The following is a 12,872-nucleotide window of genomic DNA, read 5'->3' as shown; positions in this document are numbered from 1 at the left end:
GGCAACAAAACAGGTGAATAGAGAAAGAATAACGCTAATATATTAATGATGGAATCTGGCAATTCTCTTGTCGAGTGTGGTCAGGACCAGCAGAGGGCAGCAGTGAGGTTAAGCTTATGGACGCCTTCTTACTTAAAAGGGGGGGGGGGGGGGGGTTAGTGATTGATTGATGCTGAGTCTCCTAAACAAGAGGCATCCCTGTTGTCATATCACAAGCAACCAGTCTAAACACCAACTTCCCAGTCAGGACGAACCCACTTCATTCCACCCCGACTCGCCATCTGCTTCTTAGCTGCAGCTCCTGCAAACCCCCCCCATCGCTGTTCATTTTCCCTCTGTTTCCATATCTCATCGTCCTCCTCGCCGCCACCACCATTGGCACCCTCCTCCTGCGCAGCTCTCCCTCGTTCTCTCACTGTATCTTAATATCACTCCATATCTGGCAGGAGTAGCCAGTCGTCATAGCAACAGAACCGTGCAGTCTCCCAAGGGATTGTGGGATATCTTTTCATGCTGAAACAGAGATGTATATATATGTGTGTGTGTGTGTGTGTGTGTGTGCGTGAATATTCTGTGTTAGCTTGCATACAAGCATGTCTTTCTGAGCCTCCGTACCAATCTGCTACAGAACCAGAGATCCAGGATGTGGACAACTATAAAGAAGCAGCCACAGCTCAGATTCTCAGATCCGTCGCCATGATTTCATCCACAGCATCTTGGATTTCTGGCTTGAGGCGCAGAGCATGAACAGATTCTCACCAAGCATGGAGGAAATGTTGATTTTTGGCAGAGAATGTCAACGTTAAGATCACTTTAGCTTGTTTTACTATCAAATTATATTTTTCAACTGGATATTCACCTAAAATGAAATCCCAAAGCTCATAGGTGATGCATTTTTCACTGCAACACCACACAGACGATGATTTCTTTCCATACCTATAAAAATAGGAGCATCCTCTGACTGTGTTGTGGCCAAAATACTCCTGGGTCTTCTCGTTGCCAAAGTCTTCCAGCGGGTCGGCCCACAACAGGTCACACATGGGCCCAAACGCCGGGGGCTCCTTGAACCGGTCCAACTAGGACATACAACAAACACACACAAAAAAAAAACAGAAGCTCACAGAGACCTCTTAAAAAACCCTGGGGGGGGGCAGGAACACAAGCACTTACGGCAAAGATCAGACGGGAAGGAAGGCACCCGAAAAAACACATGCAAACAAACGCATGATGTTGGAGCCGGGCATCTCCATGGCAACCCTCGCCACACAGGAGGGGGAGGATGTCACACCGGCAGATCACCATGGAAACGCTGCCATTAGACGAGGAAGTGTGCGCGCGTCTGTGGTTCTGAGAACTGTACACATTCATCCGAGGTTCCTTTCAGCGCCTCCGAGCTTCCCGGGAATCCATTCAGACGCCGGTTGAAGCACAGAACCCCTCCCATCCGCCGCTCACAGGTGCGCTTGTGACGGTCGATCGTGTTGCATTGATCTTAGTATTTGCAGCTGTTTTATTTTTTTTCAACCAACTGCAGATTATGTGGAAAAGATTATTTAAACTGCATGTCAGTTCATCTTGAGTTATAGATCTGAGTAAAGAAGAGCCGCCTTGAACAGCGCTGACAGGCTCTTTTCTCAGCATTGTTCTGTAATTACACCACTGAGGAAGCCCTCAGGGTAAACCAGCAAACAGTAACTCACTTGTTTTGGAAGCCTCTGAAATACCTCAACAATCCAAAGCACAGAGCTTTTATTTATTTTTTTTTACTTTTTTTTATCTGGAAATGTGAGTTTTGCCCTCATTCAAAGACACAAATGATCATTATGGTGGTTCTTTTTCAAACTACATGACTTTCAAATTAAAATCACTTTATTTAAAGTCTGGCTGATTAATTTTTGAAAATATTCTACTTTTGATCTGCCTTTAAAAATGCAAAACTAAAATAGATACAAAAAGCTTTTTTTAAATCCTACGACATCCTTTCATGAACATCTGGTGGGGCAAAAATATGATCAAATTTATAGATTGTACTAAATTTATTAAACATAATGTTAACTATTTATTTAAACTTTACATTTTAAAAAGAAGACAAAAATAAAACATTTAAAATGTTTAACTACAGAATTTAAATTAAAATAAATTGAAAAAATAGTCTTTTAAAAAGCACATTTTGTATTTTCTTTACATTGAAAAAATGTCAAAAGTGCAAATTTTGCCCTTGAAATTGAAAAAAACGATTATTTTTATTTCTGCACATGCAGGACAAATTTTGTGTCGCATTGACGATCTGAACGTAAAACAAAACTTTAAAATGTTTGACTTTTCACGCAAAACTGAAGTAAAAATAGATTTGGTAAAAAGATTGTTGTACCTTCTTGATGTCATCCAGCGTGTGGATCTCTGGAGAAAGCCCCCCATGCACACACAAGAACTGCTGGTTCATCAGAGCAGCCAGGGGCAAGCAGTCGAACGCCTCCATGCAGGAATCGTACACCTGCTCCGAGTACTTGATCTTACCTGGAACATTTCAAGAAAAACAGAGTGTTGACAGCCTCGGCGTCCCACAGCTAGAAATGCAAAAACTAGCAGCGAGAACATGGACAGATCTGAAGACTTGAGAGACGCTCAGGCGCAGAGTTTCTCCGTGCACGGATGTATTTTGGTTCTTTTGGACGTAAAAGCATCAACAGGATCTGGAAAAGTGGAATTTTCCGAGGAACGTTTTTGTTCATCAGTAAGAAAAACAAATCTAACCCAAATGTGAGTCCCAGCAGCAAAAAGGGCAGAAGTTTTGGTTTGCAACTGGAACGAGAAATGATGGAAGTCCTGCGCTTTGCAGTCCCTGTCAGGGCAGTTGACTGATTCAAACTTTATATTTCGTTGACTCATTTTAAAAGCCTGCATCAGCGCCAGGCTCAACACTTTTTATCGCTACTTTGCCCCGGTGGAGGTGTGCTGCATGGCAGTTACTGGCAAGAAGACAGCTGAGCTGATAAATGACATGGATTGTCAGGAAAACAGCAAGAACCAATGTGTCTCGGTAAAAGTGGTTTTTAATGAGCTTGCATTCATCTGGCTACATTTCGGTGAGTTGTTGAGTCTCATCGTTGTGGTGTTATAGCATTGTTTTAGGAGAATTCTTTTAAGGAATTACAACGCAGCTTTTAGGATGACGTCACAGCAGCGTTGGGCGTGTGCCGAGTAACGGTGGCCGCTTTGGTCCAGTAATTCTGAGAACAGATTGTATTCAGACTGAGGGATTTCAGAGCTCGATCCGGTTGGAAACGAACCGAGACCACCTCGAAAGAAGCATTTCCTGGCCCCCCCACCAGGGTCTGCTTGGGTGTAGTCAGACTGAAAATCTCTTCTAGATTTTCGAGGGAAACGAACCAAATGTGTCCAGTCTGAATACACCCAGAGGGAAATTTCAAATGAACTACTGCCGCTCTGTAGAAACGGTTTTCTAGAAAATAAAAGAAAAAGCATTATCATAATAAACGCTGTAACAATAGATCCAAAGATGATGGAAGTAGTAATGTAAAAGATGGTAGCATTGTGCTGTCACACAGTAGGCAGGATTTGTGTGTGGCAGTTAGGAGTGTGTTTGTCAACCTCTCCATCTGCCTGGTGTAGAACAAGAGCTCATTATTGCCAGTCCACCAGTTGTCAGCTCCTTCCACACGCACTCAAACATTTATGAAGACGCTCGCGCATGCATGTATGCATGCATGCATGCAGTCGCTTCCACACACGTGTCACCCGTGCACTCTCTGCACAACACACACTCACACAGCAGATGGTAATTGAGGGCAACCACTATTTGCCACAAGCACCGAGGGAAATTAGCTTCCTCGTCCCTTGGCCAATCAGGCACGGAGGAGCAAGTCCCTGAGCCAATCATTAAGGGCCAAATTAATTTGCCGCTAATCACCCACTCTCGGACAGGACGGCGAGGCACGCTGGCGGAGGAGACGTGCTGGAGGGCGGGGTGGATGGATGGAGGCAGTGGAGGAAGATGGCTGTGTGGGAAAGGAGGAAGGAAACCTGCTGCGAGGAGAAGGTAGGAGAGGAGGAAAAATGGCGGAAAGGAAGAAAAACAACCCCAAAGAAAATATACCGGATACATTTCTGACGGTTTAAACAGATGACTTTGTTTTGTGTTTTTTGAGCAGGAATGAACAAAAACTACAAACTAATTTGAACCCTTTAACACCGTAGCTGTTGCTCCGAACTACCGCAACTCTTTGATTGTTTACGCAATTAACGGATTCTGACGTGGAGAAAAAAAACACTCAACAGTTTAAAAAGACGCATGTTGGCAAAAAGCTGCTTTTCTTCGCACCATTAGCCGTTGAAATGACTGTTAATTTTATTGATTCCAAAACTTTCAATCAATAAACTGTACATGAGAACTGGACCGAGTGAGTGTGACATCACACATAGAAAACTGTTTATTTTTGGCTCCAACCAAATTAAGTCAGTTCAGTCGCCATTTTTTCACAGCCGCCACGTCAATGAGAAGTGATTGGTCCGAGTCCGTTTGAGTCGTTATTTCTATGGAGTGAGCTTGTTGGAAGTCCACACAGCTAGCACTTGAAAGGGGGCTGGGCGTGGCGGCCAGCAGGTACCTCATACTTTTATTGAGGCATCTGATTGGCCAGTTTATAACTTGATTAACTTTCACTTCAGAAAAAATTATCAAGAACAAAAAAAGAGAGGTGCCAAATATAATGACAGAGTGATCGGGGTTAATTTCTTAATAGATAATAGATAATAGATTTTGTTTTTTTGGAGCCAGCGGGTACTTCCTGTTTGGAACATGGAGGGGATGGAGCACGTCCAGTTCTCATATACTCCTAATCTGATTGGTTGATGGTGTCGGAGGTCAGGCAGGCAATTAAATACCCAGAATAGATTCTGTTCCATTTTAAAAAAGTACTAAAATAACTTTTCCTTTTCGTTGTGAGACCTCAATAGTTTGATGATGTCATTTCAAAGTTGGTCAATCAAAGACCCAAACACTGGTTTTCAAGGAAATGTTTGGCAATCGACAGTAGGTGTCCCAATCATTGACTGTAGATTCCCCCTTGCTCTCCAAACAGGAAGTACCTGCTGGATCCAAGAAGCCAAAATCTCATAGACTTCTATAGAGAAATAAACAGCTGTTAGTCATTCTATTTCTCAGAATAACCATTTTTAATCTGATATATTTTGCTTAACATGTTCTTGCTAGTCGTATTTTTTTTTATTATACTTTTTCTTTATCCTAAGTCATGGTCATTTTATGACCAATCAGATGCCTCAGTAAAAGCTGACTCCCACCTCAAACGTTTGATTGACAGATTCTCCCAAGCCCGCTTCCAGTGAAAGGACTGGGGACTTGTGGACAAACAAGCTCACTCCTGATTGGCAACAGTAATTGCCATAGAAACGTTGACTCCAACCAGTCGGACCCCATCATGGCCATCTGGCTCCAACATGGCGTCCTCCGTAACGTGGAGAAATGGCGACCGAATTGATTTCACTTCACTGGAGGTAAGGCATTTTCTACGGGTGACGTCACATGTGCTCTGTCCGGATCTTTTTAAAAGTCAAGCTGGTGCGCTAACTGAGGCTAATCATTATTATTAGTGTTCTTTTTTTTATATATATATCTATTTAGGTTTCAATAACATTTACCTGGAGCTGTGTGTCTTCTCGATTAATACTGAAAGAAAGTTTCTGACACACAGTTTCTGATACATTTTAGTAGAACTAGATGTTGCTTATTGCTTATTACATGGCTCTAGAAATAAATGGCATCATAGCCTGGTGGGTCCCTTTGAGGTTTGTTAAATGTGTCAGAACATTAACTTATGTGACTGTTCAGGTTTAACAAAACTGTACTTATTGCAAAATAGTTAAATTTTTTTGCTGTTGTGCTAAAATTTCAAAAAATGTATTTCCATCCACCAATAAAACATTTTGTATTTTTTTTAAATGCATGTAAAACCTCTGATTTTTGTCCAGTTTTTACATCTTGCTCATCGAGACTCCAGGTCAGGTGGTTCTGGCCTTCATATTTCAGCACACTTGCTATCCCATAATGAGCCAGGTTCCAGTGCATTTGCAGTTTCCTGGGCGACAACTGAAAGTTTCATTAATGGTTTGAAAAAAATGCTTGGCAACTGAAGAACAAAACTCCTTTTCTAGAATTTTAAATATTCAGGTTTTATTATTACTTTTTTTGGCATCATCAATAAATAATTACACATTGGATGATCTGTAACTAGGATCCCAAGTATTTACATCCTTGGACCTCCACAGATTATTCATTTTACGTTGAAGACATCAGAGGAGAAATGAGAATGGAATTTTAGTTTTTGAATGTGCCTCAATCCGGAAGTCACTGGGTTTCCCCTTGGTATGAACCAAAGTAAATCCATAATTAAAGGCAGCTTCTCTGCAACACAGGCTCCTTCTTCATGTATCATCACAAGATGGAAAGGGTGCAGAGTTTTTCGCCAAGGGCCAAGTGTAGTCTTTTATCATGTATGTGGCCATAAATAAATTATGTTCCCTGGCACTCGGTAGCAAAAGCGAGCATGTAAAACAGATGAGGGCTTCTCAACGAGAAGGGATGAAATGCTGCAGCAACAAAGACGGATGGAAAGGCCTTGTAATCTTTTTTGAAGGAAAAAAAAAAGACGTAACTCACATTCTTGTTTGAAGGTGAAATATTCTGTCAGATGTCTACATTCATGGTTTCCCCGAAGAAGAAAGAGCGTCTTTGGGTAGAGGATTTTCAGAGACCAAAGGTACAACACACACTAAATGTCCATCAGGGAAAATAAAGAGAAGGAAGAAAAAATATTAGTTTGCTAGGAACCAATGTTTAACTCAGGGGTTTGAAATCTTTAACGTCAAAAGAGCCGTTTAGTCCAGTTTCTTACAGACCAAAACCAACCAAGAGCTTCTTCATTTAAAATGTATTTATGTTTATTTGGTCATTAAGCCATTCAAATATAAAATGTTGCTTTAAAATATTTTACAGGTATTGAATTAAAACAGTCATATTTTCCATATCTAACAATTTAACAGAAGCACTTTTAAGTTCCTTTCAAAATAAAATACACCCTGTGTCAAAGAGGATCTTCCTTCTGAAGCAGTTTTATTTAAATAAAAAATGCTAGAAATTCAAACATGACATTTTCTATCACTGACTTTAGTGCACCATTATCCATTTATATATATAAACACGACAACATTGGCTTAGAATTCAATTTAAAGAAATCTGTACATTCCAGATCCCTGGTTTAGCTTAAAGGATAAAAGCAGTCTTTGCATCAGGAATCCATACATGTTGTAGATTTAAAATAAATTCATGACAAGTTTTCCAACCAGCATCTTTTTAAATGATTCAGTGATGGAGACAATGTTAAAAAACTAAATATTCTAGTTTTTAACCTCTAAATTTACCAAACCTTTTTACTTTTGGTTGTTTTTAAATAAAAATCATATCACGCAATTAATCAAACCCTTTATGTGACAAACTTCATGTTTATTATATTATAGTCTTCTTCTTCCTCTTCTTCCTCTTTCGGCTTCTCCCATCAGGGGTCGCCACAGCGAACAAGTCGCATGGTAAACTTGGCATATTATAGTCTAATATTTTATAATATATTATGATAAATAAATATAACATATCATGATAAATAAATTAAATAAAGATACATTTATTATTATAATATAATAACTGAGTTACATGCTGTCCGTTTACGTGCAAATGAGTTTTTTCAAACATCATAAATTATAATTAAGATATGATTTACACGTGTTTGCAGAGAAATTATATACAAGTGTGTATTTCTTTACCTTCTTTGACATTTTAATGTCTTTATTTTCCAATCAGAACATGAAATTATTTGTAGTATATATATCTATCTATATATATGTATATATATCTATGTGAAGATGCAGTATATGTATCTTTTGCGTTCATTTTTTTGTTTTTTTGTTTGAAATAAACCAATTCCAATTAACTTTATTGTATTGAGTGAAATGGACTCTTTTGGGAGTTTCAGGTCAAATTGCTCATTTGGTTGTACGATCACAGAACACACATTCTTCTTGAGCTTTGAATTTGTACTTTAGCTTTTTTTATTTATTATTATTTAATTAAAAAGCTTTTCGCAGTATCCATGAGAATCTGTGACCTGTGGTTGCTCAGTCGAACAAGCAATCTGACCTGAAAGTAAACTCCTAGGAGTGAATCAGTTCGTGCTCCTTAACTTAACTTGCCCTGTTGGGTTGAGTTGTGAGCATCCATACCACCTGCTTAGTCATTTTGTAAACTTGCAGGCTCCAATAATCTAAAAAGTCTGTCCAAATATTACAAATCCTCTAATAGCTACCAGATTACATGTATTTTTTCCCCCTAATAAGATAAATGTTACTTGAGTCATATATGATCAGATACATCAAGAGTCCAAACTGTCCTATAGGTTGAGTATTCTCAAAACAGACGGATGTTTCTTTCACATACGTGCATCACCGCCTGTCTGTGTGGTCATAACCGTCTCCGTATGGCAGAGGTGTAGCAGTAAGCTTCAGTGACGGCCTCTCCCCAGAGAGTGCACACTAAACCTGGGGAAGCGTAAGCCACTGACACCATTTTAGCCGTACACTCGCTGCGTTCACAATCCATTGAGCGTGGAGCTTTTCCGGCTCGGCGCACACCCACAAAAAAATTACAGAAGAGACAGGTGTGTGCCAGGAAGTCCACGCATGCCCGCCCTTACCTCAATGCTAAAGTAGCCTCTGTCCACGTAGTCCCCCAAGAAGAGGTAGCGTGTGTTAGCAGGAGAACCTCCAACTTCGAATAACTTCATCAGGTCGAAGAACTGGCCATGGATGTCTCCACACACTGCAGAAGAACAAAAAAAATAAATAAATAAATAAACCAGACGGCAGCGGCGTCAACATTACGGAGGTCATGCTTGAACATCTGGAAAATCTAAATTTTGATTTACAAATGTGGGACCATCTGTGCCTTTCTGGCTCCGTATGGTCAGATTTGCATCTACAGAGGGATAGCAGTTCCTTCTCTTCATCTAGAAGCCTAAATCATACAGATCATGCAAAATCCGCCGAGTTTTGGACAGTAAATCGGTTGAAATGTCTCAGCCTTTCTGAAGTTTCCATGGCGCAGTGTAAGATGAGGTCATTCTGGCATGATATTTTATAGGAGACAAAGCATCAGTTCTGACATACCTAAAATTGAACCAGCAACCTGTTAACCCAGATTTCACAGTGGCAGAGTTTGAATATTTCCAGTTATCTCTTAAAAAAAAGCAAAAATACACAAAATCCCTAACAGATTTTGGGATTTCATGCTAAAATTGTGCTGAATCTGGTTTCTAAAGTTCAGTTTTTCAAAAATTTGAAAAAAACCTCTGTAGATTTCAATGAGCAACACAATGGCTCAGAATGAGTAAAAAGTGAATTTTACTCATTAGAAATACTTGTGGGCTGCTAGGTGGTGTAGTCATTAGTACTTAGTCATTAGTACTTTCGCCTCACAGCAAGAAGGCCCTGGTTGAAATCGCGGCCGATACCTTTCTGTGTTTGCATGTTTTCCTCGTGCATGTGTGGGTTTTGTCTGGATACCCTGCTTTACCCAACAGTTGTGATAGGCTCCAGCAACCCGGTAACCCCTAAAGAAATTCAGAAGTTGGAAGCATTGCGTTAGCTGCAATTTTTGACTGGATGTTTGTTTTTATCATTTTTCAGTTTTTAATTTTGGCCTGATTTAGTCCTAAAACTTTTACTTCTGTTAAATCGTTTTCTGAATTCTCTAATCTTTTAAAAACGATTTAAACGGGAAGAACTTCAGATTTTTTTTACGTTTTTTTTTTTTAAACATCCGATTGAATGAAACGAACCAAGAAGGATCTAAAAAAATATAGCTTAAAAAAGGAGATCCCTTCAAATAACATCATAACATGAATATAAAAGTTCTTCATATTACTTTTTTGTGAATTGTAGTACAAAAAGGCAAATAACTGACAATGTGGCTCTGCAGATGAGGGTTTAACTGAACATCTTTCTTGTTGTTTTTGTGTTTTTTTTTTTCCCCCAGATACGCTTTGGGTTTGTTTTCCCAGACAAGCAGGCTGCTGAATGCTTCACATTCTTCAGGACTGTCTGTATGATCTGTGAGCAAACATGTCACCCTCCGCCTCCTGCTCCATCTGTCTGGTCTCTCCTTTCACTTTGGTTTGATGTCACGGTTCCCATCTGCAGCTATTTTACGATGGCCATTTTGCATCTGCAGCTATGATCCGTCTTCCTTTCCAACATTTTGCTGTATTTACGCCTGGGTTTGTTGTTGTCCATAAGGCGCCATTCCGCTGAATCCTGTTCTCCATCTGATAAAGATCCCTTTAAAAATCCTTCTGTTGGTCACTGACTCCAAAGTTATAAAAAAAAAATAGACTTTCCCACAACTCAAAAACTGGAGTTTACCGTGTGCTAACCATCATTTAAAGAACAAACTAATGACACAAGGCTGAGGTAAAACGATGGCCGGCTGCAGCCAAAGATGGAAAGTTTTCAGTTCCACTTTGCAACACACCCATTTAGCTTCTGTCCAGTAAATTAGAAGTTTAATTCATTTTCTCAGCCCTGGATGCTGGATCCTACCCTGCTACACCACACAGAGACATAGAAGCACACACATCCAAAGGGGAATTTAGAACCACCAACCAACCAAAACCCTCACAAGGAGAACATGCAAACTCACAGTTGGGATTGGAACCAAGGTGAGGTGGAAGTGCTAACCACTACACCATCGAGTACCCTGTGCATTCTAGACGACTTGGCTTCTTCTGATGTAGCATACAGACGTGATAAGGCTCTCCCAATCTTTAGTGCACCATAGGAGGGATGGCTGAGGCGGTGCCATCAACAGACTCTGTTCTGGGGTGGAAATGACATCATCGCAACCTCCGTCACCTGATGTCACTCCGGAAATGACCTCTTGGCCCCACCCCCACATAAAATTAGACTGAACAGCAAAAGTCAAAGGTCAGATTTGAAAGTCTTAATTGAGGACTGAAAGCAAAGAGGAAGAAAAACAAAATAATCACTGAAAATACAAAACAGCAGCTGTCACAAAGAAACACTATTTTTTATTTTGTTTCAAATTGACAATCTGGTTTTCCTTTCACTTTAAGCTGATTTGACCCCATATGCTGACCACTACACCACCATGCAGCCCAAACAGGAATATTTAGTTTGCATAAACATTTTCCCTTTTTTAATTTTTTTTGGTCTTTTTGGTTTGTTTTAACCGTAAACTGCTTCGAGCTACGTATGTATGTAGCATGAGCTGTGGCATGAAGGGGGAAATGTGACTTGGATTGTGTCTAAATTCCTATACTTGTCCATTATGTTGGGCGTTCGGCAGTTTTCCGGGTGTCTGAACCTACAATTCCAAAATCCAATGCCTTGGAAATTTTCCCAAAAGTCTATTTTCTTTTCTGTTGGGTTACTGTGTGTGTGTCTTTACAACCCTCCTGGTGTATTTTAATGAGCTGGTCATTATAAAAGTGTCCTCTTTAAGGGCGCAGTCATTCATTTATTTATTTTTGTTTATTCATGTATTTATTCATTAGTTTTTTTTGTTGGGGCTGCCTTTTCTTTCAGGGAAAATATTTTTTTCATGGATACTTGTGCTTTAAACTGCTCCATCTTTCATATCCTTCAACAGTGTTGTAAGGTATTATAAAAGTAATGGATTACAGTAACATATTTCTTCATTGCAGTCATTACATGTTCAGTAAAAGTACAACAGATTTACCACCCAAACTAAAAACTGTGCAAAGCATCAACAGCAGGAAGTGTTAATAGAGAAATAATCTCTCAAACATTTTTTGCTGCTTGTAATCGATTATTTTAAGTTTTTTAAATAAATGGAATAAATTAACAGAAATTAAGTTACTTTTGAGATTTATTTTTTTTGGTGCTACCCTCAAAGAAGTTCAGTCTTGCTCTTTTTTTTTTTTTTTTTCATGACGGTCCATTTAAATCTGCTTTTATTAGGCGGGTTGTTTAGTTTGTGGCGCACAGGCCTCCGTTTTCTGAAATAAATTGACTCTGTTTGACGGTTTCTCATGTAACCAAGAACAAACAATTAGTAATAATTATCAGACTGCCGGTATGTCAAATTTGACAATGCTTTTGTATTTTTAGATGTTTTTTTCTGCAGGTTTTATGAAAAAAAAAATTCAAAGTAAAGTAGGATTCATGTTGCACGTTACAATTCTGAAAGAGCAACACTGTGAGGTAAAAGGATTACTCAAGTACTAAAAATAATAGGTAATCTGTAATCTATTAGTTTGGAAGTGATTTGCACAATACTGACCCATGACAAATCAATGCATTTGGATAAATTGCAAAGGTTTTTGTAAAATGTTCTTGGGCTCACTGTGAAGCATGATGGAGGCTGCATTATGATCTGGGCCACTTTGCTTCTTCTAGCATAGGGTTAATAGATTTTAATGAGTTATTAAAGGTTTTTCTTTCATTTACAAACAGGTGCGGCCTAGTTTTATTTTTATTTTTTTCCGTGCGTATAAAAGCCTGTCAGTTCATATTTAACCGCTTCGTTTGTGCTTACAGGGTGTCGCCTTATGCATCAGAAAATGCTAATTGAAACATCTCGTCACAAATCTCCACTACTTTGTAAGTTTTGTTTCCTAACATGGTTCCCTGATGACGTGGCCTCTGTCACAGTGTGCGTTTCTGGGTCAGAATCTGCAGGAAAACGGATCAATATGTTGCTTGTCGGGAATCGGGGAGTGAACGGGTTGCGGGACCTCTGCACTAAG

General features: G+C 39.6%; 1 protein-coding gene across 3 annotated transcripts in view; it reads right to left on the bottom strand.

Annotated features, from left to right (window-relative positions):
- LOC101162612 (serine/threonine-protein phosphatase 2B catalytic subunit alpha isoform) overlaps window positions 1-12,872 on the bottom strand; it is a 45,926-nt gene that overhangs the window by 14,512 nt on the left and 18,542 nt on the right. For all 3 annotated transcript variants that reach the window (XM_023959364.1, XM_023959362.1, XM_023959363.1), the window contains exons 3-6: window positions 8,781-8,905; window positions 6,698-6,809; window positions 2,372-2,517; window positions 937-1,076 (exon numbers count right to left, since the gene is read on the bottom strand). In XM_023959364.1, the coding sequence (XP_023815132.1) occupies window positions 937-1,076; window positions 2,372-2,517; window positions 6,698-6,809; window positions 8,781-8,905 (523 nt within the window). The remainder of the gene's footprint in view (window positions 1-936; window positions 1,077-2,371; window positions 2,518-6,697; window positions 6,810-8,780; window positions 8,906-12,872) is intronic.

The sequence above is a fragment of the Oryzias latipes genome, chromosome 10 (assembly GCF_002234675.1).
Source record: "Oryzias latipes chromosome 10, ASM223467v1".
NCBI lineage: Eukaryota > Metazoa > Chordata > Actinopteri > Beloniformes > Adrianichthyidae > Oryzias > Oryzias latipes.
Note: the sequence above shows the minus strand (reverse complement) of the source record. Positions and strands in the feature narration are given on the sequence as shown.